Source organism: Dipodomys merriami, unplaced genomic scaffold, assembly GCF_024711535.1.
Source record: "Dipodomys merriami isolate MVZ:Mamm:240054 unplaced genomic scaffold, mDipMer1.0.p SCAF_11, whole genome shotgun sequence".
Lineage (NCBI taxonomy): Eukaryota > Metazoa > Chordata > Mammalia > Rodentia > Heteromyidae > Dipodomys > Dipodomys merriami.
In genome coordinates, this window is record NW_027202382.1 from 14,511,402 (window position 1) to 14,534,955 (window position 23,554).

A 23,554-nucleotide genomic window follows, 5' to 3' on the forward strand; every position below is an offset into this window, starting at 1 on the left:
ATTGATCCCAAAGGGCACCAATCACACCCACACCAATCACTGCCCGGAATATGAGCTGTGTGGCCGGGTGACAGGGGCGGAGAAGGGGCGGCTACCGCCGAGCCGCTCGTTGAAAAATGCCCAATCACAGTAGAGGCTGAGCTGAGTGACAGGCAGACAGCGCAATGGGCGGCGCCGAGGCGGAGCCGCGGGCGGGCTCCCGGTCCCGCTGTCTGCGGCCGGCGGGCAGGCGACTCCTGTCCCGAGTGAAGGCGGTGGAGCCGGAGCCGGGGGAGGGGGCAGCGGCTATCTGACGGACCGCGGCGACGCCCGCAGCTCCTCACCGGTGAGGGCGCCTAGCCAGGACTCAGGGGTCCCGGGAGCGGGGCGTCGAGAAGCCAGGGGTCTTGTCGGGGGTTGGGACACCGAGGGCCCCGTCGCCTTTTCTGCTGCCAGGGTGCGGGGGCTGGGGAACTCGGGGGCGGGAAGATGCTGGGTGTCCGCGGCCGGGCCGGGCTGTACCGGTTGCCGGCGTGTCCGCCGGGTCGGGTCGGGTCGGGTCGGGTCGGATCGGGTTGGGGCTGGCGTAGGCGTTTCTGAGCCGGACGGCCAGTCAGCTCCGGTGACATCACCGACCCCCCTCCCCCGCCCAAGCCCCCTCCCCTCCCCTTCCCCTCTTCGCCTCTGCTCCCCGCGCCTTTTGTCCCGGCCCGGCTGGGTCTGCTCCGCCCCTCCCCTCCCCGCCCCTCTGCGGGGGAGGAGACTCCCCGTCAGTGACTTCATTGAGTAGCTTCTCGCGGATTGGGCTTGGGTCCTCCCCGGAGATTGGCGAGAGGAGCTCGGAGGCCCTCACAATCCCCCCTGTCACAGGTACACACACTGCCACTTACGAGCACACTCCCAGACTCCCTGTCACCTTGCCATACAGCCACGCACAGCCAGCCAGGCACGGCTGCACTGGAGAGCAGGTGGCCGCTGGACCCTCTCTCTCCCTTCACTCTCGGCACGTGGGGATCAGGTCCGGCTCCTGAGCTCCTGGAGCACCAGACAGGCCTTGCTGGGGCAAGGGCCTCTGAGAATCTGAGGAGGTGGCGTCCAGAACTGCAGCGTCCCAAGCAGGCTCCGCTGGAGCGATCAGAGGTGAGGGGCTTGGCTGGGCATGTTTAAGCGCACAGTGCTCTCCTGCCCACCCCCAGCAGCACCCCCACTACAGGCTCGAGGAGCTTTCCGGAGCTTCCCACACTTCTGGGGAGAAGACTTCTTAGCCAGCTTGATGTTTAAAATTCAGCTGGAGCCCTTAAAACTTCGAGCGTGGACGCTGAATGGGTTTGTAAAGTTTCGGTAAGTCCCTCTTGAGAAGGGCACTCATACCCATCCCAAGTCAATTTCTCCACCTCAGCTATGCCCTCCATTGTCTACTTGCTTCCTCCATCCCATCTTCATCTCATCAATTACATGCACGCTCCACCCAGATATTTGAATGAATGGTACCCCTTATCATTCATCATTCCTCAAACCCTCTTTTCCACAAACATCTACAGTGTTCCAAATCCCTACAGTGCTCCCACTCCCCCCTTCAATAACTGGTTTTCCACCTCGGCCATTTACATTTGTCATCTCTCATCCCCTTCCATCAGCACCTCATTTTCTATATCAAGCATCTCCCCTGCCTGTTCTTCTGACAATTCCTCTTGCCATGTTGCCCTATTTTCCATTCCTGTCTTTACATTAGCATCCTCCTCATTCTTCATCAAAGGCAGTGCCATGCCATGGGGATCCTTTGTCATTCCACCACGTGGCTTGTAGGGAGGGAGGGAGGGTTGGAAAGGAGAAGGAGGAAAAAGAGGCAGGTCTGAGTTTGCCCTGGGTCTGTGGAGGCAAGAGAATTATGAGTTTATAATAGCTAGCAGGTGGGTGCAGGGAGGAAGCTGGCTGGGTGAAGAGGTAATGCAGGGTCAGCAAAAGAAGGGTGGGTAGACTGGTGAGCTGTTCCACTTGTCTGAACCCCAGAAGCTGCTGGGGTTCACTGGGCATCCTGTTCGTATGCTAGGGTTCCTATCCAGTTCTCTCTCTGTGGGGGCAGAGATGGCAGACCACCCGAGCTCCCTCTCAGACAGCTTTTACTGCTGCTTCCGAAAATGGCTGCTCTCCCCCAGATGCTCTTTCTTCTTTGCCTCCCCCAACTCCAGTCTCCCCCACAGGCATGACATACTGGTGTGGGGAGATGGGGGAGTACCCGCCTTTATGGTACATTCTCTTCGTCAGAGTGAGGTGACTCCCAGTACCATGAGTCAACCTAGCCACCTGCAGCAGGCATTGTGGGAGCAGGAGCTAGGGTCATTGTCTCTACCTACCTAGGGCCTTAGAGGCAACCTCCTTAATAATCACAGCTCTCACCCAACTGCTGTGCAGCAGTCACAGGCAGAAAAGCAGGATCAGCTGTGGCTGCCAGCCCAGATATTGCTAGAAAGATTCTGGTTCTCCCAGCTTTGGAACAGAATTGCTATACCTCAGAAGGGCTAAAAGAGAAAAAAAAATGGCTTCTGGCCATTTCCGGAAATTGGGCTGGATATAGGCAACATCCCCTTTCCTTCACATCCTGTACAATGCATTGATGAGAAGATTAGAGTGGAAGAATCTTTTTCATTTAACAGCTGCCCATCACCCCCCCACTTAGAAGAGGTTATCAAGGGAGAGTGGGTCTAGCATTGGGACAGATCCTAACTCACAGGGGCAGAAAGGAAAGGAATTGCAGAGAAGATGTAGGAAATAATAGTGGTTAGTACCCAACTATCTCATAGCAACTAAAGTTGAATAAGGCACTAGCTCCCAGATGCTTTTATTCACTATACTGGTGCTTAGGCAGCAAAGACAAGTTCATACAATTTTGTGTGTAGACAGTGAGAAATGAGTAAAGGCAACTGTTGCCCTGGTTGAGGTAAAGACCAAGTCACCCCCTGCTAATGAGGGCGTTAAAAACAGCAGTTTCCAAAAAGTGAGTCATCCTGTGATCTGAGTCACATGTGAGGCTTAGCCTAGCCTGGGGGGTAGGGGCAGGGAGGCCTGGGGTCTCCAATCCAAAACAACCATACCCTGACTCAGCCTGTCTGGCTAAGACAGCTGGCCGAAGACCCAGGCCTGTACCCAGTCCTGGGCCATTGCCCCAGCTGTCCTCAGCCTGGGCACCATGCCTGAGGTGTGGCGTAGGAGACTGTGAAGCTCAGGTGACCTCACCCAGCACACTGACCTTCTCCAGCTTCTGTACATGAGTCTGTCAGTCCACAGTGCCACTTCACTAGGAAAGGCCTCTCGAGGGTCCTCAGTCTGGCCAAAGGGCCTGGGCCTCTACCTAGCCCAGGGACTGAGCCACAGCCTTCAGCTTTCTGCTGAGAAATGCCCAGGAGCTGAGGAAGGAAGCTCTGAATCCTAAGATGTCAGAGCTGGAAATCATCTAGTCCAAAGCTTTCATTTTATAAATCAGAAGACAGAGACCCACAGAACAGGCATGGCCTGCTAACGATCACATCATTTAGGGAGTACAGGTTCAATAAGAACAGGGCTAGGTAGTAGAGGACAGGGGCACCAAGGATTGGCCCTGGGTTTCTTTCAGAAACAAGGAGACCAGCACCGGTCCAGTGGCTGTGATGGGAAAAGATTATTACAAGATTCTTGGGATCCCATCAGGGGCCAACGAGGATGAGATCAAGAAAGCCTACCGGAAGATGGCCTTGAAGTACCACCCAGACAAGAACAAAGAACCCAATGCTGAAGAGAAGTTTAAGGAGATTGCAGAGGCCTATGATGTGCTGAGTGACCCTAAGAAACGGAGCCTTTATGACCAGTACGGGGAGGAAGGTAAGAGGGCTGCAGTGCAGCTTCATCTGAGACCCCTGTGTTTGTCTGAAGCCCCGGGCAAACCAGTTCCCATAGAAAGAAACTGAGGCAGAGGAGGGGTGAGGGAGGCAAATGATCATAGAAGAGACTACTCACTACTTGGCTTACTTCTTCATATCCCCCTCAAGTTCAGGCCTTAGAGAGATTTGAAGCCAGAGCCAGAAGCCTTTCTCCTCCTCCTTTCCTTCTCAGCCTTATTAGTCCTGTCTTAAGTCCCTGCAGTTCCATTGGCTGATGGGAAAGGTTGATGAGAGGGAGCCTGTGGCTGAGGACAGAGCATTTACATTCATCAGCATAAAAGTCTGGCCCTTAAGCAGCCTGGGAATTAACCACCAGCGCTCTGAGTGGAAATGGTTGTCCTATTCCTTCCCCCATCCCTGTCCACTGAAGCCAGTAGAACAGAGGTGGAGTTTCACCTCCTAGAGGAAGTGGCAGGGATCCAAGAGAAGAATAGGAACTGCTGCTGGCATCTTACCCCCTCCCTGGGGCAGCAGTGGCCACGCACAAGGCAGGCAGCAGGAAAGGCCCAAATAAAGCCTCTTAAGAGGGTAGCCCCTCCCAGCACATCCCACGGGCATGATGTAGCTGCTAATTCTGGGCCTGCCCCTCAGGGCTGCCTGCCACCCGCCAGCTACAGGCACCTGTCAGGCTATATTAAGAGACATTGTCACAGCTGAGGACTCTCCTTCCTGGGAGAACTATCCTTCCTCCTCAGTGACATCCACCTTTCTTTCACATTCCTCTCTTCTTCATTCTCTCTACTCTATCCTCAAAATGAAATAGGCTAATGATATGTAATGTACCCGACACAAAGCAAAGCAGAACACACACACAAAAAATGTTCTTTCCTTTCTCCTCTGATTCTGTCCTCTGTTCGCCCCAGTCCTCCCACCTCCCTCTTCTTATTCTTCATGCTGGTAGCTGGATCCATTTTTCTCCCGCTGAGTCCTACACTTGCCAACTCCCACACCAGGTAGCTGCTGGAATCCCCAGCATTCTCCAGCTAGGAAGTGTTTCTGTGATAGAAGAATGGGGAGTGTAGGGGTGGGGAAAAAGGGAAGCAATGCAGACACCAGGCCTCCATGTGACCTGTCTCAGAATTGCACTCATTCCTCCTCAGCCTCATCTTTGTTTACAAAAGGGGATGCTGGCCCTTTTCCTTTTCCTCTGAAACTTCTCCCCTCCTTTCTGATCAAGCCTAAGTGAAAGGCAACACTTTAGACCTTTGGCCTGGATATTGTTATGTTTCAGATCCCTATCCCAAGAAGGCTCTGAGGATGCACCGTGGACTTAGGAGTACCTCTAGAGCCTGGGGGAGAAAGAACAGCCTTGAAAATATTGCTTATATTTCTGTCCACCCTGCTCCCTCCTCAATAGCTAGCCAGAACAATTGTGCACACAGAGTATGTGCAACTCTGGTTTGGAACAAGCTGTTCCAAGCTTGGAAAGGGGGTGGTGGTAGAACAGGAATCCCCACAGTGAGAATTACTCCCTCTTGTCATTATCAGTTAACCTCCCTCTGTCCCTCTGAGAGTTCTTCCCAGCTTCCTGAACTTGCTTCATAATCAGCTCAATAGAGACAGAGAATATATGCTAAATCCTGAACAGTAAAGAAGCTACTGCCACCAGTCCTTAAACTGCCTGCCGCTTGACCTCTCTGATTAAACCTAAATCTTCCCTTTGGTCCCAGAAAATAAGAAACTAATTTAAACTCAGGCTTCTATGGCCAATTGAAATTCTAGATAAAATGTCTCAAGGCTAGAAATTATGGCTCAGTGTTAAGAGTACTTGCCTAATATGTATGAGGCATGTATATGTGTGTGTGTATATATATATGTGTGTGTGTGTGTATGTGTATATATATATACATATATATATATATATATATATATATATATATATATATATATATATATATATATATATATATATATATATATATATATATATATATTCTGGATCAATTCTCAGTATTAATCTCTTCTCTACAACCCCTACTATTCCCATCATCACCACTACCACATTTGTTAAGGTATTATCCAGAATCTGAATTCCTTAATAGGACCTGACTCCAGAGAGAGCAACTGGGGTTACCACCTTAAGGTTCCAGACCATTGATACCTAGAGGTTGCCTAACTTTAGGTGTGTGAGGTACAGGATGTAGCATTGTGTAACTCCAAGGAGCTTTAATCCCAGTAATGCTATAGTTAATATATAACTTAACGAATGACACTTTCAGATAGTATAGAAATAAAGTTTTTGAAAACTTTTTCTAAAAAAAGCTGCTCCTTGGGGCTGGGAAGGTGGCTCAGTGGTAGAACACTTGCCTTGCATGCATGAGGTCCTGGGTTCAATTCCTCAGCACCACATAAGCAGAAAAACCGGCAGTGGTGCTGTGGCTCAAGTGGTAGAGCACTAGCCTTGAGCTAAAGAGCTGAGGGACAGTGCCCAGGCCCAGGCCCAGAGTTCAGGCCCCCTGACCAGACCCCCCTCCCCCCCCCAAAAAAAACAAAAAACCTGCTCCTCATCTCCAAGTTAATGAGCTTTCCTGTTTTGTTTTTTTGTTTTTTTAGTTCTTATGATTTCCCATTTTGGCAATCAGGAAAAGAGTAAGCACTATTTTGTCCAGTCGTAGGGGCCTGAACTCTGGGCATGGGCACTGTCGCTCAGCCGTTCGCTCAGCTGTTCAGCTCAAGGCTAGCACTCTACCACTTGAGCCACACCGCCACTTCTGGCTTTTTTTTTCCTGCTTATGTGGTGCTGAGGAATCGAACCCAGGGCCTCATGCATGCAAGGCAAGCACTGTACCACTGAGCCACTTACCCAGCCTGACAAATCATGTTTGATTGCTCCTTGCCCTATGTGCCTTTGGAAATAGAGATTTGGGAGCCAGGTGTGACTTGTAATGTGATACTAAGCTAGCCACTCAAGGCCTTATGAGACGTGTCTAGGCCATGAGTAAGTGGAAACAATTATAAAACTGAAAATCACATCCTCTAGGATCTCTAGCCTTGGCTCTTTCACTTTATTGGGTAACCCAGCTTCTTTGAACCTCAACATGTACATGAATCTTGTTTTATTGTGTTGTATTGTAAGGGGGAGGGGTGTGTTGGGGGCTTGACAGTACTAGGGTTTGAACTCAGGCTTCATGATTGCTAGACTGATACCCTCCCACTTGAGCAATATCACCAGCTCTGTTTTGTTGGAGTTTTTTTTTGTTGTTGTTGTTCTTTGTGTGTGCTGGAACTGGGGCTTAAATATCTCTTAGCTTTTTCTTTCAAGGCTGGCACTCTACCACATAAGCCACAGCTCCATTTCCTGCCTTTTGCTGGTTAATTGAAAATAAGAGGTTCATGGACTTTGCTGCTTGGGCTGGCTTTAAACCATAATTCTCAGATTTCAACCTCCTGAGTTGCTAGAATTACAGGTGTGAGCCACCAGTGCCTAGCTACCCTATTTTGATTTTTTTTTTTTTTTACTGGTTATTTTTTAGATAAGGTCTTATAAACTTTTTTGTCTGGGCTGGCATCCAACTACAATGCTCTCAGCCTCTCAAGTAGCAAGGATTACTGACATGAGCCACTAGTGTCCCAGCTGTATTGAGACACAGTCTCACTATATAGCCCAAGCTTGCCTTAAACTCACAATCCTCCTGTTTTAGCCTCAGTAACATGCCAATAGGTGTGTGCTACCATGCCCAGCTACATTATTCCTTTTTTCTTTTCCTTTTTATTGTGCTGATCCTGGGCTTGAACTCAAGATGTGGGTGCTGTCCCTAAGGTTTTTTTGCTCAAGGTTAGTGCTCTAACACTTGAGCCACAGCTCCACTTTTGGATTTTGGTGGTTAATTGGAGATAAGATTTTATGGACTTTCCTGCCTGGGCTGGCTTTGAACCATGATCCTCAGATCTCAGCCTTTTGAGTAGCTAGGATTACAGGTGAGAGCCACCAGTACCCAGCTATATTATTCTTAAATAAATGATTAAGAGTAGAAATTAATCTTGCCAGAAGCCTTTCATACAAATATAGTCTGGCTCTCTGCAAGAGGTAAGGGCTGCTTCTTTCTCTAGGCCCATGAACTGAGCACTAGCTCAGTCAGGGGAAAGAGACTGGGATGGGGTCAGGATGTACCACACTGCCCTTAACTTCTCCTCCCCTCTAGGCCTGAAGACCGGCGGTGGTACATCAGGTGGCTCCAGTGGCTCCTTTCACTACACCTTTCATGGGGACCCTCATGCCACCTTTGCCTCCTTCTTCGGTGGCTCCAACCCCTTCGATATCTTCTTTGCCAGCAGCCGCTCCACTAGACCCTTCAGTGGCTTTGACCCTGATGACATGGATGTGGATGAAGATGAGGACCCATTTGGTGCCTTTGGCCGCTTTGGCTTCAATGGGCTGAGTAGAGGTCCAAGACGTGCTCCAGAACCACTGTACCCCCGGCGCAAGGTGCAGGACCCACCTGTGGTGCATGAACTACGGGTGTCACTGGAGGAGATCTACCATGGCTCCACCAAGCGTATGAAGATCACAAGGCGGCGCCTTAACCCTGATGGGCGAACTGTGCGTACTGAGGACAAAATCCTGCACATTGTCATTAAGCGTGGCTGGAAGGAAGGCACCAAGATCACTTTCCCCAAAGAAGGTGATGCCACACCCGACAACATCCCCGCTGACATTGTCTTTGTGCTCAAAGACAAGCCCCATGCACACTTTCGCCGAGATGGCACCAATGTGCTTTACAGTGCCCTGATCAGCCTCAAGGAGGTAAGGACCTGTTCAAGTGTTGTGTGTGTGTGAGTGTGTGTGTGTGTGTGTGTGTGTGTGTGTGTGTGTGTCCTTCCGTCTTGGTACTCCTTTCCCCCATTTCAATCTTTTTCCTTCTTTTCCACTTTTCCTCACTCTCCACCTCATTTTCTCCAGGCGCTGTGTGGCTGCACCGTAAACATTCCCACCATTGATGGCCGAGTGATACCATTGCCCTGCAATGATGTTATCAAGCCGGGCACGGTGAAGAGACTCCGTGGGGAGGGGCTTCCTTTCCCCAAGGTGCCTACTCAGCGGGGAGACCTCATTGTTGAGTTCAAAGTTCGATTTCCAGACAGATTAACACCACAGACACGACAGATCCTTAAGCAGCACTTACCCTGTTCCTAGGCTCTGCCCCTGCTAGTCCAGAGTCTACCACAGCAATACCCCCACACTTACCCCATCTCATGTACACCCAGTTTGATGTCCACTGGACACTGGCAACTTTCCCTAAAATGCAAAAGAAAAAAAAAAGAAAAAAAGAAAAGAAAAGAAAAAAAAAGCCACTGGTTTTCAGGAAAAAGTTCCTGTCCCTGACCCCTTTCAGAGCTGGGCTGCTCTGGGGAAGTGGGAGGGAGGTGGGTAGAGCTAGCCCAGGCCAGGGGTCAATTTTCATGTCACTAGCTTTGAATCCAGTTCCCACTACAGTGGCTGGAGAGTGACTTGAGTGCTACTTGAAGATATAGTTTCCTTGTCCATGCCTGTAAATAGCATGTCCTCCTCCCCTCTCAGCCTTGCTAATACCTTTCATCTCCCCTCCCTTTGGCTTCCTTTCATTGAGGGAGGAAGAGGATGGAAAGGATACTGCTCTCCTACCCCTACCCCAGGTTCATAGTGTCCAAGGTTATTGCACATATATTCATACATATGAAGCACTCATCTAGAGCTGCCTGTGCCTCTCCAGGAGCTAGGAGGAGAGGAGATAGGATGGGAAGGTCCATAACCCATGAACAGGGCCATTGAGCACGAGACACTTTCATTTGGGGCAAGGAGGTGAACTGACCCTCAGCAGCCTCCCCAACAGCTGTCCAGCCTATATACACCATGGAGCTGGAGGTTCTGTCCTCCCTGCTGCACTGAGGACTGAGGGAAGAGGGAAGGGAAGGGGAGCCTGAGGCATTGTGGCTAAGAGCTGGGGCAGGACTCATCTCCCAGCCTTCATCAGGGAGGGAAAGGGCTTTGGGGTCAGGTGGCAGCTATTCCCCACAAAGAGATTCAGGGTCACAGGTTTCTCCCCATACCTCTGAACTCAGGGCCTAGCCACCCCAAACTTCCAAATCCCATTTTTGTGGTATGTGAAACTACTTATTTCTTACCCTTCTTGGAGGCTGTGTGAGGATTTTTCAGCCCTTTTATGCCTGTGTGACTCCACCCCACTCCCTCAGTTGTACAAAAGTCAAATAGTAAAGGACCTGAGGGAAGACTGCTTCAGCTGGTCCTGGGGTGGTGTCTTTAGGTTTTCTCACTTTGACAAGCCCCTGAATGTTTTTATAGTAGTTTTTTTGTATTTTTTTGTAATGACAGTATTATGGAATAAAATAAAGTATTTTAAAAATATGGCATCTGAGCAGGAGCAATGACCTGGGATGGGGGCAGGTACGTAGTGCCTCTGTCAACTTCTCTTCAGGATCCTGGCCACCTCTGAGAAGGCAAGCAGGCCCCCAATATAAGCTGAAATGGACTCTCACCTTTTCGAAGCTCAAGTCTCCTAGGAATTCCATAACACATACCCAAACCACAACAAAAAACACTCCACTCAGCTATTGGAAGAAATCATTTGGAGCCAGGCTCCACCAGTGGCTCATACTTATAATCCTAGCTCCTCAAGAGGTTGAAGTCTGAGGATCAAGGTTTGAAGCCAGCCAGAGCAGGAAAATATCCTTCAGTTCCTGCCCCAGGACCAGCACCTCTAGTAGGAGATATACTCCCAAAGATAAAGCTTGAACAGCAAAAAAGGTAGAAGTTCTTGGAGTCCTAGGCCCATTGCTGTCAGGGCCTGGCTGAGGACATGACTCCTTGGAAGGCATGGGACTAGTTTCTAGAACCTAGTTGCTAGTTTTCTTGAATTTCATTTTTTTCCGCTAGGATTCTGTCATACTATCTGGCCTGTCTGTCCCTGCTGTAACAAGCCTGGCCTTCAGAGCCTGAGTGACAATACACAGTGTGCCCTCATCCTTTTCTGTGAGTCTGGTTAAAGAGGAGCCCTGTGGTTGCAGGAATGCCTGTCTGTGGGCTGTCGGCCTGGCTGTCCTCCTGGGGCTGACTTTTCTCCCAGCATGACAGCCGCATGTCTGGAAATGGCCACAACCACCATAGTCTCCTGAACTCTGTGTCCCCATTGCCATGAAGACTGCTGCCTTCAGCTGGACCTGGCTTCACACAGAGGTGGGCACTGGCTTCACAGTGACCTTCCTGCCTCACCTTTCAACCTAGGATAGAGACACTAAAGCATTCATCCTCAACCTTTTACCTGAGGTACTTTTTTCAGGAGGCTGTCCCTCCTAGTGTCAAAACAGGGGTATTACAAGAATAAGTGGAAAGTAGAGCACAAAAGCTCAGGAACAGTGCCCAGCCCCTGAGTTTAAGCCCCAGAACTGGCACACACACACACACCAAACCAACATGGAATATTCTCAAGCTAACCAAATATTAGGGTCTAAAACAATTATTAATGAACAGGGACTGAAATCACGAAATGTTCTCTGACCACCATGAAATGAAATTAGAAATAGTTTAAGAAATACACCAGGCTTAGTGGTAAAATGCTTGTCTAGCATCCGTGGAGCCCTGGGTTCAATTCCTCAGTATCACATAAACAGAAAAAAACAGAAGTGACTCTGTGGTAGAGTGCTAGCCTTGAACAAAAGAAGCTCAGGGACAGTGCCCAGGCCTTGAGTTCAAGCCCAAGACTAACAAAAATAAAAAAGAAATGCACCAACACATGAAAACTAAAGGAAACATTGCTAAATAACCAATGGGTCAAAAAAAATCACAAAATTACAAAATATTTAGATGTGAATGAAGATGTAAATAAAACATACCAAATTTGTGGAATGCAACATAAGAAGTATATTTGTAACTGCCTACATTGGAAGAAAATGCAAGAAATGCAAGAAAAAGGAAGCATCTCAAATAAACAATTTTTATCTAAAAACAACAACTAGAAAATAAGCCTGGTGTCAGTAGCTCACACCTATAATCCTAGCTACTCAGGAGGCTAAGATCTGAAGATCATGTTTTGAAGCCAGCCCAGGAGGAAAGTCTAGGAGATTTATATCCAATTAACCACTAAAAAAACAAAAAACAGAAGTGGAGCTGTGGCTGAAGTGGTAAGGTTCTGGCCTTGAGCAAAAAAGAGCTCAGGAACAGGGACAGTGCCCAGGCCTTTGGTTCAAGCCCCAGGATCAGCATGCATGCACACGAAAAAGAAGAGCAAAGTTAACCCTGAGAAAGGAGACAAAAGGAAGTAATTAAGACTAGCTAAGAAGGGAAGGGAAGGAAAGGGAAGTACGGAAAAATGGCAATTGGAAGCATTTACTTTTGACTCCATGAACAAGAAGATTCTGGTAACTGAAAAGACTAGAATCTCAAGAGAGAGGATCAGGAACCATGAAGGAGGTTGCATGAAGGCAACCACAAAGAAACCAAGCCAACAAAAGAAAAGCAGTGAGGAGAGTTCCAGGCCTGTGCCTAGGTCCTTAGGAGAAGATGGGGACACTGAAGACTCAAGGTAAAATAGCCCTGGTAACAGATTACCAATTCAATCAGGCTTAATCCCAGTATGGGGATGGATGAGACAGCAATTACTATAGAGAAATTGTTGGTGAAGAAAGGCATTCTATCAGCTTCCCCAATCTGGGAAGGCAATAGTTAAGATGCCATCTTGACAGACTACCTATTATTGGAGACTGAGTTTTACTGGGGAGCCTAAAAACAGGACTAATTAAGGCTCAAGGAATCTTGAAACAATTTTCACAGTCTAGATGTAAGATGGTCATAAGAGATGGTTGAGAAGAAGGAAACTATCTGACAGGCCCCAGACTCGCAGCTTGGAAACTGGAAGCCTAGGACATCAACAGTGCAGTTTGAGTGCTCAAAGCCTGGGAACCTACTGCTTAAGTGCCTGAAATTGGGGTGTCTGTGTTTGCGCACTGAAAGCAGCTCAATGGTGCATAGGTGCCAGAGGTGGCTGCTCAAGACACCTGGCAGAGACACATGGTGGTGATCTGGAACACTCTGTAGAAGCACACTCTGGAGGCTTAGTAGTGGTCTCCACCTGAGTTGCTCTTAGGAAGTGAGGATTTATGGCTCACCTGATGGAGGCATCATTACAGGCCACTGAGGCACTCTGAAGGCTTGTATGCCAGAGGTCCTACCCTCCTTGACCAAGACTGACTCACAGCACCTGAGCCTGAGGCTTGTTAAATACTCAGCCTCCAAGGAATGAATTGATATATTGTATCCACGTGATATATCAATAGACTGAAAGGGGAAAAACACATTTCAGTGGAAACAGAAACTGCATTTAATAGATCCAATCCTATCATGATTAAAAACTCATTTTGAAAACAGAACATTCTACAACATAATATGAAGTATTTTTAGATTCCCTTTTTAACCTGGATACTGGTAATTCTAGCTTCTCAAGAAGCTGAGATCCAGAGGGTTGTAGTTCAAGGTCAGTCTACAAAAACAACTAACAAACAGCAACGCTGGCAGGGGTTCTGGGTGGCCTAAGTGGTAGAATCCCAGCTAAGTAAAACAAGTTCAAACCCCAGGACCACCAAAAGTAATAAATATACAAATAAAAAATTTTTTGAAATGTCTTTTTAAAAAAAATATGGGTACTGGTGGCTTGAGTTCAGAGCCTAGGAACTATCCCTTAGCTTTCCTCCACTCAAGCATAATACTCTGCTATTTGAGCCACAGCTACACTTCTGGATCTTTTTGGTGGCTAATTATAGACAAGAGTCTCATAGACTTCCCTGCCCAGGATGGTTTTGAACCATAAACCTGAGATCTCAGCTTCCTGAGTAGCTGGGATTATAGGTGTGAGCCACCAGCACCTGGCTTGCTCTGTTTTCATACTTGCTGACAATCTATTTGTATTATATTCATCCTCTTTCACCTTCATTAATTCAACCACATCTTGGTAGTACCCACACCCCCAACAGAATCTGTTTTCTTTGTCCTACAAAATGATGGTATTTGAAGCACTGAAAGTAAATGACTGCCAATTTAGATTAATCTACCCAGCCCAAAGTTGTCATTCATAGCTGAGGAATAAATAAAAATTTTTCATGATAAAAACAAAAGCAATATATGATACTAAATAAGCATTACAGAAAACACTCCAAGAATTTCTATACAGAGACAAGATAAACATAACTATGACAAGTAGGGAGAAAAATAAATACCATCAGATGAATAGACAAGCAAATAAATGATGAATAGGAAAGAATTGAACACTGAAACCCAGCAAAATGGCAGGAAATACTAAGTATTTTTAATAATAATAACACTAAGTGGTGATGGACTCAATCCTCTAACCGAAAGAATGGCAAGATGGATTAAAGGACATGACCCACTGCCAGGAACTAGTGTTCAAGTCCCCAACTCTAACTCCAGATAGTAAATTCACATCATCTTACACCGCCACCTAGTGGGCAAAAACAAAACAGACTGGTAATCTCTCAATACTAGGGATGGGCAAGGCAGAGACTGAGATTCTAGTTTCTGATTTCTTCCCTTGAGTTTCTCCTCACCAAGAATTTTGTTTGCTAAGAAAAATGGGTTCTAATAGCTGATATCCTCCTGGAAAGGAGAAATTAAGGTTATCCCTTGACAGCGCTGAACTGAACAGGCTGGACTTACCTGTAAAATGCTCCCCCATTGCTCCTCTTCGCTCTGTATTGCTGCTGAAAGACAAGAAAAGAATGAGAGGCTGGGACCTAATTCTCATTCTCCTCTTTTCAGGCAAGTTGCAAGAATTCATTATATACGTATAATAAAGTTTCTACATTGGATTAATGAATCTTGGTGTTCTTTTTCTGAAACATATTTAAAATGGATTAAATGTTTCCTTTTTCTTCTTTGAAAATCTTAGCTGGACCCGATGGCATGCACTTGTAGTCTCAGCTACTTAGAAGGCTGAGGCAAGAAGATCACTTGAATCCAGAAGTTGAGGCCAGCTTGTCCTCAAACATAACAGACCCATATTAAAGAAAAAGAAAAAAAAGCTTGGGAATGGTGGTTTGCACCTGCAATACAATACAAAAATACAAATACTCAGCAAGCAAAAGCAGGAGGATTAAGAGTTTTAGAAGTGAGGGAGGGGGATAAGGCGTACTGATATTCAACAGTAACCATAGATATGATGTAGGTAGAAGGATCATGGTCCAAGGCCAGCCCCCAGGCAAAAAATACAAGACTAGGGTGGGTAGAAAGTGACTAAAGCACAAAATATGGCTTAAGTGGTAGAGCAACTGCCTAGCAAGCACCAGGCCCTAAGCTCAAATGCTAGTACAAAAAACTACAACCGGGGCTGGGAAGGTGGTTCAGTGGTAGAATGCTTGCCTTGCTTGCATGAGGCCCTGGGTTCGATTCCTCAGCACCACATAAGCAGAAAAAGCTGGAAGTGGGGCTGAGGCTCAAGTGGTAGGGTACTAGTCTACAGCTGAAGAGCTGAGGGACAGCTCCCAGGCCCAGAGTTCAGGCCCCACGACCGACAAAAACAAAAACAAAACTACAACCAAAAAAAAAAACCCCACCAAGCAGGGCACTGGTGGCTCACGCCTGTAATCCTAGCTACTCAGGAGGCTGAGATCTGAGAATCGTGGTTCAAAGCCAGCCCGGGCAGGAGAGACTGTGAGACTCCTATCTCCAATAAACCACCAGAAAACCGGAAGTGGCGCTGTAGCTCAAGTGGTAGAGTGCTCGCCTTGAGCTGAAGAACTGAGGGGGGGTGAAGAGGGGAGAGGAGGAAGAAAAGGAAGGAAGGAAGGAAGGAAGGAAGGAAGGAAGGAAGGAAAGAAGGGAGGGAGGGAGGGAGGGAGGAAGGAAGGAAGGAAGGAAGGAAGAAAGGAAGGAAGGAAGGGAGGGAGGGAGGGAGGGAGGGAGCCAATAAAAATAAGGACTGCCAGTTCAAAGCCAATTGGGAAGAAAGAGAGAGAAAAAAAGATGCTGTATGTAAGATGCTTGTAGAAAAAAAATGCTCTATGGAAGATGTCAGATAAGGGCACCTCATCGTGAGAGACTCAAAGATTTCCCAGAGGAATACTTTTCACTAACCATAGCAGAAAGGATGGGAGAGATAGAGAACTATAAAAGGATGACATTGATCAAGATGTATTATACTCAAGCTCACGCCTGTAATCCTAGCTACTCAAGGGGCTGAGATCTGAGGATCATGGTTGGAAGGCAGCCCAAGCAAGAAACTGTGAAACTCTTATCTCCAATATACTACTCAAAAAAGCCAGAAGTGGCACTGTGGCTCAAGTGGCAAAGTGCTCAACTTAAGTAAAAGAGGCTCAGGGACAAACTGAGTTCAAGCCCTAGGACCAGCCAAAAAAAAAAAAAGGATAAACCGACATGTTGGTTGAACTGAAACACCTCGGTAAAACTACTTTAAAAAATGATAAATTAGCACAAGGAAGAAGATATACAATGGTATTTTATGTTTGCTTGTTTACTTGCTTTTCTTTTTTTTGGCAGTAATGGGGTTTGAACTCAGGGCCTCAAACTTGAGCCATACCCTAGCCCTGTGACATTGTGTATTTTTTTTGTTTTGTGTGTTTGTCAGTTCTAGGATTGAACTTAAAGGCCTGTGTGCTGTCCCTGAGCTTTTTTGCTCAATAAAAGCATTCTACCACTTGACCACTTCTGGCTGGTTCTGGTATTTAATTGGTGATAAGAGTCTCACTGAACCTTGATTCTCAGATCTCAGCTTCCTGAGTAGCTAGGATTACAGGTGTTATCCACCAGCGCCAGGTTTGCAATGGTTTTTGATAATGAAAAGTCCCATGTGATAGCTCTAGTTCCTCTGAGATGTGGCGATCTTCCACAACTGCTGGGGTAGAGGAAATTAAGTTATGACAACAAGATTTAAAGTGATTTTGAATAGGATGGGTTTGCTAAGTAGAATGAATTTAGACAGAATAAATGACGTAAGCTCCACGAGCAGGGAGCTTTGTCTATTTTGATTACTGATGTTTCCCAAGAACCTAGTAGTACCTAACACACAATGTGCACTTATTAAATTTAAGAATGAATGCTTTTTTTTTGGGGGGGGTCAGTTGTGACGCTTGAACTCTGGGCCTGAGTGCTGTCCCCTCAGCTCTTCAACTCAAGGTGAGTGCTCTATCATTTGAGCTACAGCACCACTTCCAGTTTTCTAGTGGTTTATTGGAGATAGTTTCACAGACTTTCCTGCCAGGGCTGGCTTTGAACCGTGATCCTCAGATCTCAGCCTCCTGAGTAGCTAGGATTACAGATGTGAGCCACCAGCGCCCAGCAAGAATGAATGCCTTTCAAGTGATGGGGAAGCTGACCACTATAATTATAGACTATTAGTTTATGGTAGCACCAACTTATATGTGATATGTGTGTGGCGGGGGGGGGGGGGCGTAACTGGGGTTTGAACTCAAGGACTTACATTTGTAAGGTGGACACTCTACCACTGAGCCAAACCTCTACCACCACCCTCTTTGTGCACTGGTTATTTTACAGATAAGGTCTCACTTTCTGCCCCAGCATGTACCTGGATCCACCCATTTACAATTCCTACTGAGTCAGGATGATGGGTACATACCACTATGATTAGCTATTGGTTGAGAAAGGGGTCTCTCAAACATTTTTGCCTGCGCTGACCTCAAACTGACATCCTTCCTACCTCAGCCTCTCAAGTAGTGGGGATTATAGGCATGAGTCACCAGCACCCAGTTCATAGCAGTATGGCTAAGCTGCTTACTAAAGGGTAGGTAAGGGGCTGGGAAGTTGGCTCAGTGGTAGAGCGCTTGCCTTGCATGCATGAGGCCCTGGGTTCAATTCCTCAGCACCACATAAGCAAAAAGAAAAAAGCCGGAAGTGGCACTGTGGCTCAGTGGTAGAGTGCTAGCCTTGAGCTGAAGAGCTGAGGGACAGCGCCCAGGCCGAGTTCAGGCCCCATGACCAGACCCCCCCCCCCAAAAAAAAAGGGTAGGTAAGGCAGAGACAGAGTTCAGATTTTACCAGATAGAATGATAAAAGAATGAGATGAATGTTTAGGATGTGGGCTATGTAATAAATTTGGCCCTTTTAGAGCCTAGCAAGTGTGAGGCCCTAAGTTCAAACCCCAATACCCTCCAACACACACACACACACACACACACACACACACACACACACACACACACACACACACACACACACACACACACACGAAGAAAAAAAAGTTTAAGACCACACGCTGGACTTTATATGAAAAAGGAAAATTTTAATATAGCCTACAAAAAGCTCATGTATTTTTTAATCCTTAAAACAACTTTATTTGGTAAGTGATAATATTTTGGTTTTGGGAGTAGAGATTGAATCCAGGACATCCCATTTGCTAAGTAAGTGCTCTATCACTTGAGCTCACCCCAGCCCTTTTTTTTTCCATTAACTTTATTGTTAAAGATGATGTACTGAGAGATTACTATTACGTAAGTCGGGTAACGAGTACCTTTCCTTTCATACAGTGTCTTCCCTTCCCTCATTCTCCCCCAGTCCCTCCCTCCTTCATTTTGTTTTTGATATGTCTACCTTTGCCCAGGCTGGCATATCTTGAACTCAAGATCAGCTTCTATCTCCAAATAGCTGGGATTGCAGGTGTACCCAATTATTTTCAACTAATTTATAGTATGTACCCAACTAATTTTATAATATACAACCACATAACTATTTATCATATAACTAATTATATGTAGTAAGTTTCCACTGTTAAGTAATATGACAACTATTTTATAGATAAGAAAAGTGAAGCACTGAAAGATTAAGTAGTTGGGGTTTCATAGGTAGGAAATAGCAGAAATAAGATACAGGTAGTTCAAGGCTATGCTAGGCTATAAGGCTAAAAAATATAATGGCTAAAGAATAGTTTTGACCTCAGAAATGAAGACAATGGATTTCACTGTACAAAATGTGTTATCAGAAAGGACAACTTTTTTGGCCCTAAATTCAAGGAATAGGCTATTAGGCCTGGGTCTGTGTGGGGGAGGGGAGTTCTTTGTTCTGTGATGACCTCAGGATAAACTGCCACTGGGTAAAGAAAATGGAATGGCTGCTGGAGGATCTGCTTGGGACTGGAGGAGATATAGGACTTCCCTGGGGCCAGCTGACATACATTCTGGCTTGCAGACACTGTGGCAGCAACACTTGCCTTCAGAGTCCAGGGGATCTGGTGATACTATTTTTGTTCATTGTTTGGCAGGTCCGAAGATGGTGGCAGCTTGGGAGGTGGCAACAGCTTCAGCCCTGGTGCTCTGGAGATATGATTCAAGGCAAGGTGGGTGACCAGTGAGCATGAATGTATAGTTGGATAAATGTGGACACTATAGGTATGGGATCATTGGCATAGATCTGGCCCCACATAGGTGACTAAGCTATAGTTTTGAGGCTGTGTGTCTATATGATTTGAAACCAGGTAAGTGATCACTGTATCTAGACAGAGTTATGTGAAGAAATGGCTGGTCTCCAAATGAAGGCTGGGTAACCATTGGATTGAAGATCTGGTTAAATGATTGATGACAACAGGTAAATCACTGTTCAATCCAGATGTACAGCAGAAACTGAGCAATTTGTGACATGCCATATGTCTCTGAAAACTCTTCATGCCTGATAGTAGTGTTTTCTATTCTCCAGGGCCTACCATTTTTGTACCATTTGGCTTTCCTTAATCATTTGTGGAAGCAGAAATCAGAGGAGGAAGAGGAAGAGAGGGAAGGAGAGGAAGAATCATCTTTGAATCTATTGAAACTAAGTTCTCCTTCCAAAGAAGTTCCCAATGGAAAGCAAAGCACAATCCCACCCCAGCTGTCCTGTGGTTCTGAGAGCCTTCCCCAGGCCACAGAGACACCAGAGCGAATAACTACACAGTCCTCAAGCCCTTTTAGATCCTACCCTACCATCCAGATTCTGACCAACTTCCCAGTGAGGAACAAGACATCAGCAGGGAGCTACCTGCAGCAGAAAAGCCAGCTCTTCTGCGGTTTTCCCTCTCTGCATAGTGAGTCGTTGGAAACTATCTTCCTGAGCTCAGATGGTCCATCTCCCCTGAAGTTGTCTATTTGTCCTTCTGTTTTCTTCAACAAGCTTGCCTTCTTGCCTAAGTACAACTTGTCACTTCCCTATTATCACTCTCCAACCCAGTTTCCTACCCACGAAGCACATACTATGGAAGATCTGGAAGAAATGGCCCATAATTCTCAGCTAGTTTCATCTCCATCTACCCCAACATTATCTCTACATAATTTTAAGCCCTTACCTATGGACCCCAAGAGGGTCCTATTTGGTGCTGAGGCAGATATACACTGGCTTATACAGCAGAAAGAGGTTTCTTGGGTCTCTGAGGATCAAGCCCTGCACCTAGAGCCTAAACTCCAAAGAATCATACCCTCTACACCCTTATCTTCATTTGAGGCTTACTGGAATATACCATGGGACCCTAGCTTGCACCAAAACAATCCAGGATCACCTTCTGCTTCTCTGATGTATCCCTCTATCCCTCTGGGAACCCAGGCTAGGTTTGAGGCCTCATGGAAGACCATAGGGCAAAATGAGCACCTAAAAATTTCTGAGCCAGCAATACTAGCTCCCAGTCCAACCCCAGCTTCCCTACCAGAATTTCAGAGAGTCGATCCTAAAGAAAATATGTCTATATCTAAGACCATCCAGGAAACCACAGAGCAAAAAGAGAAAACTCTGATCTTTGGGACCCCAATCCTGGCTCCTTGTCAACCCATAGTAGCCATGACAGAACCTCAAGGAACTAGCCCTCCTGTTTACAAAGCTCAGCTGGGAACCATGGGACCAACTAGTGAGAGCCCCCAAGTTTCTAAGCCCCTAACGCCCATCTCTTGCCAATCCCCAGTGTATCTGTCAGAATCCCAAAAAGTTAACTCTAGAGAACTTTCTGCTTCTAAAGACTTCTGGGAAACCATAGAATACCAAGAAAGCCCTCAGGTTTCTATGTCTCCAATACCAGCCCCAACCCTTCCTCTAGACTCTCTGTTAGAACTCCAGAAGAGTCTCCTAGAAGATCCATCTGGAGATGACCTTTGGTGGGAATGCAGAGAAAACTCAGGAACTCTCTGGACCTTTGAACCCCAAGTCTTGGATCTCAACACAAGTGTCTATGAAACTAGCCTTGCATGTGTCCCATCAGTATCTGCAACTTCACAGAAGGGAACACAGAGTAGAGAAAATGTTTGGGTCTCTGTAGAACCAGTTTCATCTACCAGCCTTCCTTCAGACTCTCTGTTGAAGTTTCTAGTAGTAGGTTCCCAGGAAGACCTGTCAGAGTCCAAAGCTTTGTGGAAGACCAAGGAGCAGATAGAGAACCTCTGTGTATATGACTTCACAGACTCTACCCAGAGAACACCTGTAGCCCCCTTTATAGAAGCTAAATTGAAAGGTAATAAGCATTCCAGGAATTCCTGGGCTTCTGAGTCCCCATCTCAGGCACTCAGCCTACCATGTGCTCTTGCATTAGAGTCCCTCAGAGTTAGCCCCATGGTGATCCTGTTTGATTCTAATGCTAAGTATATGGATATACAAACAAGAACAAACTCCCGGGGCTCTGAGCTTCTAGCACACAGCTTACTCCAACAGCTCTATGGAGCCAGCCACATAAGAGCTGGGTCTGACTCTGAGCCTGTTGGGAAAGATAAGGAACAGAGAGAAAACTATCATGTTCTTATGTCTCCCAACCAACCCTCAAATTCTATTTCAAAGTCCCACATAAGTGAGCCGTTTGGAGACCAGTCCAACTATAAACCTGAAGGGGACACAGTGAAGCAGACAAAGAACTGCTGGGCCACTGACCAACAAGCCCCCAGCTCACTGTCAGCAACTCCATTAAAGCTACACACTGACCGTAAGCTTGTGCAAGAAAGAGAGGTCCCCCATGGTCCCAGCCTCCCATTATTGAATACCTTGTGTTCAATATCCTGGCCTCCAACCCTAACCAAAGCTCTGAAGAGTGAGCCCACTGAGCTTGAAGTATGGAAAGGAAAGATATTCTCAGAAACTAAGGCAAAGGCGCTATCCTCCCAGGGAGAGGCTGTCCTAGAGGTGCTCACCCACCCTGGGATCCATGTCTGGCAATGGAGTAGAGAACTGGAGTGCAGGCTAAAGAGCCTGCACCAGAGCCCTTTCAAATCTTCTAGCCGAAATCAGCCATTTTGCAGCTTCCCTACCCTGAGCTCCACTACTCCAGATTCTTCAGAATCCTCTTTCTATCACCCACAGATCAGGCGTCTTAATCTGCACTATTCAAGTTCTCATCCCCCCAAAATTCAGAGTACAGTACTTGAGCCTGTAGAAGTCCCCCATTGTCCTCACTCCCACTCTTCCCAACTTCAGCTACAGGCTCCTGACCAGGGTAAAGCAAGAGTCTCAGAAAAAAGAATTAAAGGGAAGATGGTGACTCAAGTCCCAGCTCAGGGGCCAAGTGTTCACATAGAGGCTGATAAGTACAATCCAGGCCTGAGAGAGTCCTCTAACACTGGGGGTCCAGCCTCAGACAAAGTTTCAGCTCTATCTTTAGCCCAAAAGGCAGAGTTTCTCAGAAAACCTAAAGCAGGAGAATGTGGAGGAGGGAAGGCAAGATGGGGCTTGCGTAAAGTCATAGGGAAGAGTCACTCTTCCCAAGCCTGTAGGGTAACAGAGGCTCCTAAGAACAGATTTTCCCAAAGGTCTCAGCACAGAGATCAGGGCTCTCCTCACACTGCCCTGACTCAGTATCTTGTCCTCAAGGATGCAAATCCCCAGAATAAGCGGAAGGTAGGTTTGGTAACTGGTGGTATGGAGAACTATAAGCATTGTCCTTGGGCCCACACAGAAAAGCATCTCCCAAGTTCCATATCCCAAGCTCCCCATACCAGGGGTTTCCAAAGTGTATTAGCCAAATTTCTGGGTATACGTGGACCCCCGAGCCCAAATCCAATCAGTAGATTAAAGACTAGTAGTACCTAGTATCACATGATTTGAGCTAAACCAGGTGAGGGATAAGAAATGGAGAAAAATTCCTAATAAAGAAGCTGAACCAGACAAATACAACTAGACCAGTGTCTTCTTTGGAGTCTAGGTACTAGGCTATCAGTTCCCTATTAGCTTCTGCTATAACGATATCTCTTGAGGATCAAAGTGAGGCTCAGTGCTGCCCTTAAGAAGCAAAGACTTCATACCAAGTAACAGAAAAATGTCCACTCTGAACATCTAGTCTGGGTCTAGACAGCTATTCTTAGTCCTGGATACGATCCCCCTTCTTCATCCATTTGATCCACAAATCCTCCAATATCTTTCTGACCATTTCTTCTCAAACCTGTTCTTTTTTCTCTGAGTTAGCTCATCCATCTCCAGTGCTTTTTCACATGGTTACTGACAGGATTTCTTCTATAAGTATCTATTCACTCACAGCCTTTACCAATTTTCCTATCATAGTTTTAGATACTAAACTGTTGTTTAGAAACCACTGAAGTACTATAAATAGTATGAATTTGTGGAACAGTTGACACATCTATGGAAAATGTCTTATGTATATGGGAGGGGGAAAGTAAAGGGTAAAATTGTCCAAACAGAGAGAAATGTACTCATTACCTGACTTATGTAATGGTAAACCCCTCTGTACAACACATTA

At 46.6% G+C, this 23,554-nt stretch overlaps 2 protein-coding genes across 8 annotated transcripts; both read left to right on the plus strand.

Annotated features, from left to right (window-relative positions):
• The first annotated feature begins 213 nt into the window (after window positions 1-213).
• Window positions 214-9,141, plus strand: Dnajb5 (DnaJ heat shock protein family (Hsp40) member B5). Of its 7 annotated transcripts, none has more exons than XM_070009274.1 (5): window positions 214-325; window positions 1,176-1,320; window positions 3,590-3,834; window positions 8,036-8,637; window positions 8,794-9,141. In XM_070009274.1, the coding sequence occupies exons 2-5, from the start codon at window positions 1,253-1,255 to the stop codon at window positions 9,025-9,027; spliced, it is 1,149 nt and encodes a 382-aa protein (XP_069865375.1). In that variant the 5' UTR covers window positions 214-325; window positions 1,176-1,252; the 3' UTR covers window positions 9,028-9,141. The 7 variants fall into 7 exon arrangements, with proteins under 7 accessions (XP_069865375.1, XP_069865374.1, XP_069865376.1 ...); XM_070009273.1 differs by having other exon boundaries at window positions 1,179-1,320; XM_070009275.1 differs by lacking the exon at window positions 1,176-1,320 and adding an exon at window positions 850-1,119 and having other exon boundaries at window positions 215-325.
• A 9,810-nt stretch (window positions 9,142-18,951) lies between these two features.
• On the plus strand, window positions 18,952-23,035 carry Spata31g1 (SPATA31 subfamily G member 1). Its single transcript, XM_070009300.1, has 2 exons — window positions 18,952-19,201; window positions 19,558-23,035. The coding sequence occupies exons 1-2, from the start codon at window positions 18,968-18,970 to the stop codon at window positions 22,888-22,890; spliced, it is 3,567 nt and encodes a 1,188-aa protein (XP_069865401.1). The 5' UTR covers window positions 18,952-18,967; the 3' UTR covers window positions 22,891-23,035.
• The last annotated feature ends 519 nt before the right edge of the window (window positions 23,036-23,554 follow it).

Excerpts from the sequence above, each read along its gene's own strand:
- Spata31g1 (XM_070009300.1), top strand. The coding sequence starts at position 18,968 with ATGGAATGGCTGCTGGAGGATCTGCTTGGGACTGGAGGAGATATAGGA. Across the intron at positions 19,202-19,557 it reads GAGATATGATTCAAGGCAAG|GGCCTACCATTTTTGTACCA; the intron begins GTGGGTGACCAG and ends TCTATTCTCCAG.
- Dnajb5 (XM_070009271.1), top strand. The coding sequence starts at position 1,139 with ATGTTTAAGCGCACAGTGCTCTCCTGCCCACCCCCAGCAGCACCCCCA. Across the intron at positions 3,835-8,035 it reads TGACCAGTACGGGGAGGAAG|GCCTGAAGACCGGCGGTGGT; the intron begins GTAAGAGGGCTG and ends CCTCCCCTCTAG. Across the intron at positions 8,638-8,793 it reads CCCTGATCAGCCTCAAGGAG|GCGCTGTGTGGCTGCACCGT; the intron begins GTAAGGACCTGT and ends CATTTTCTCCAG.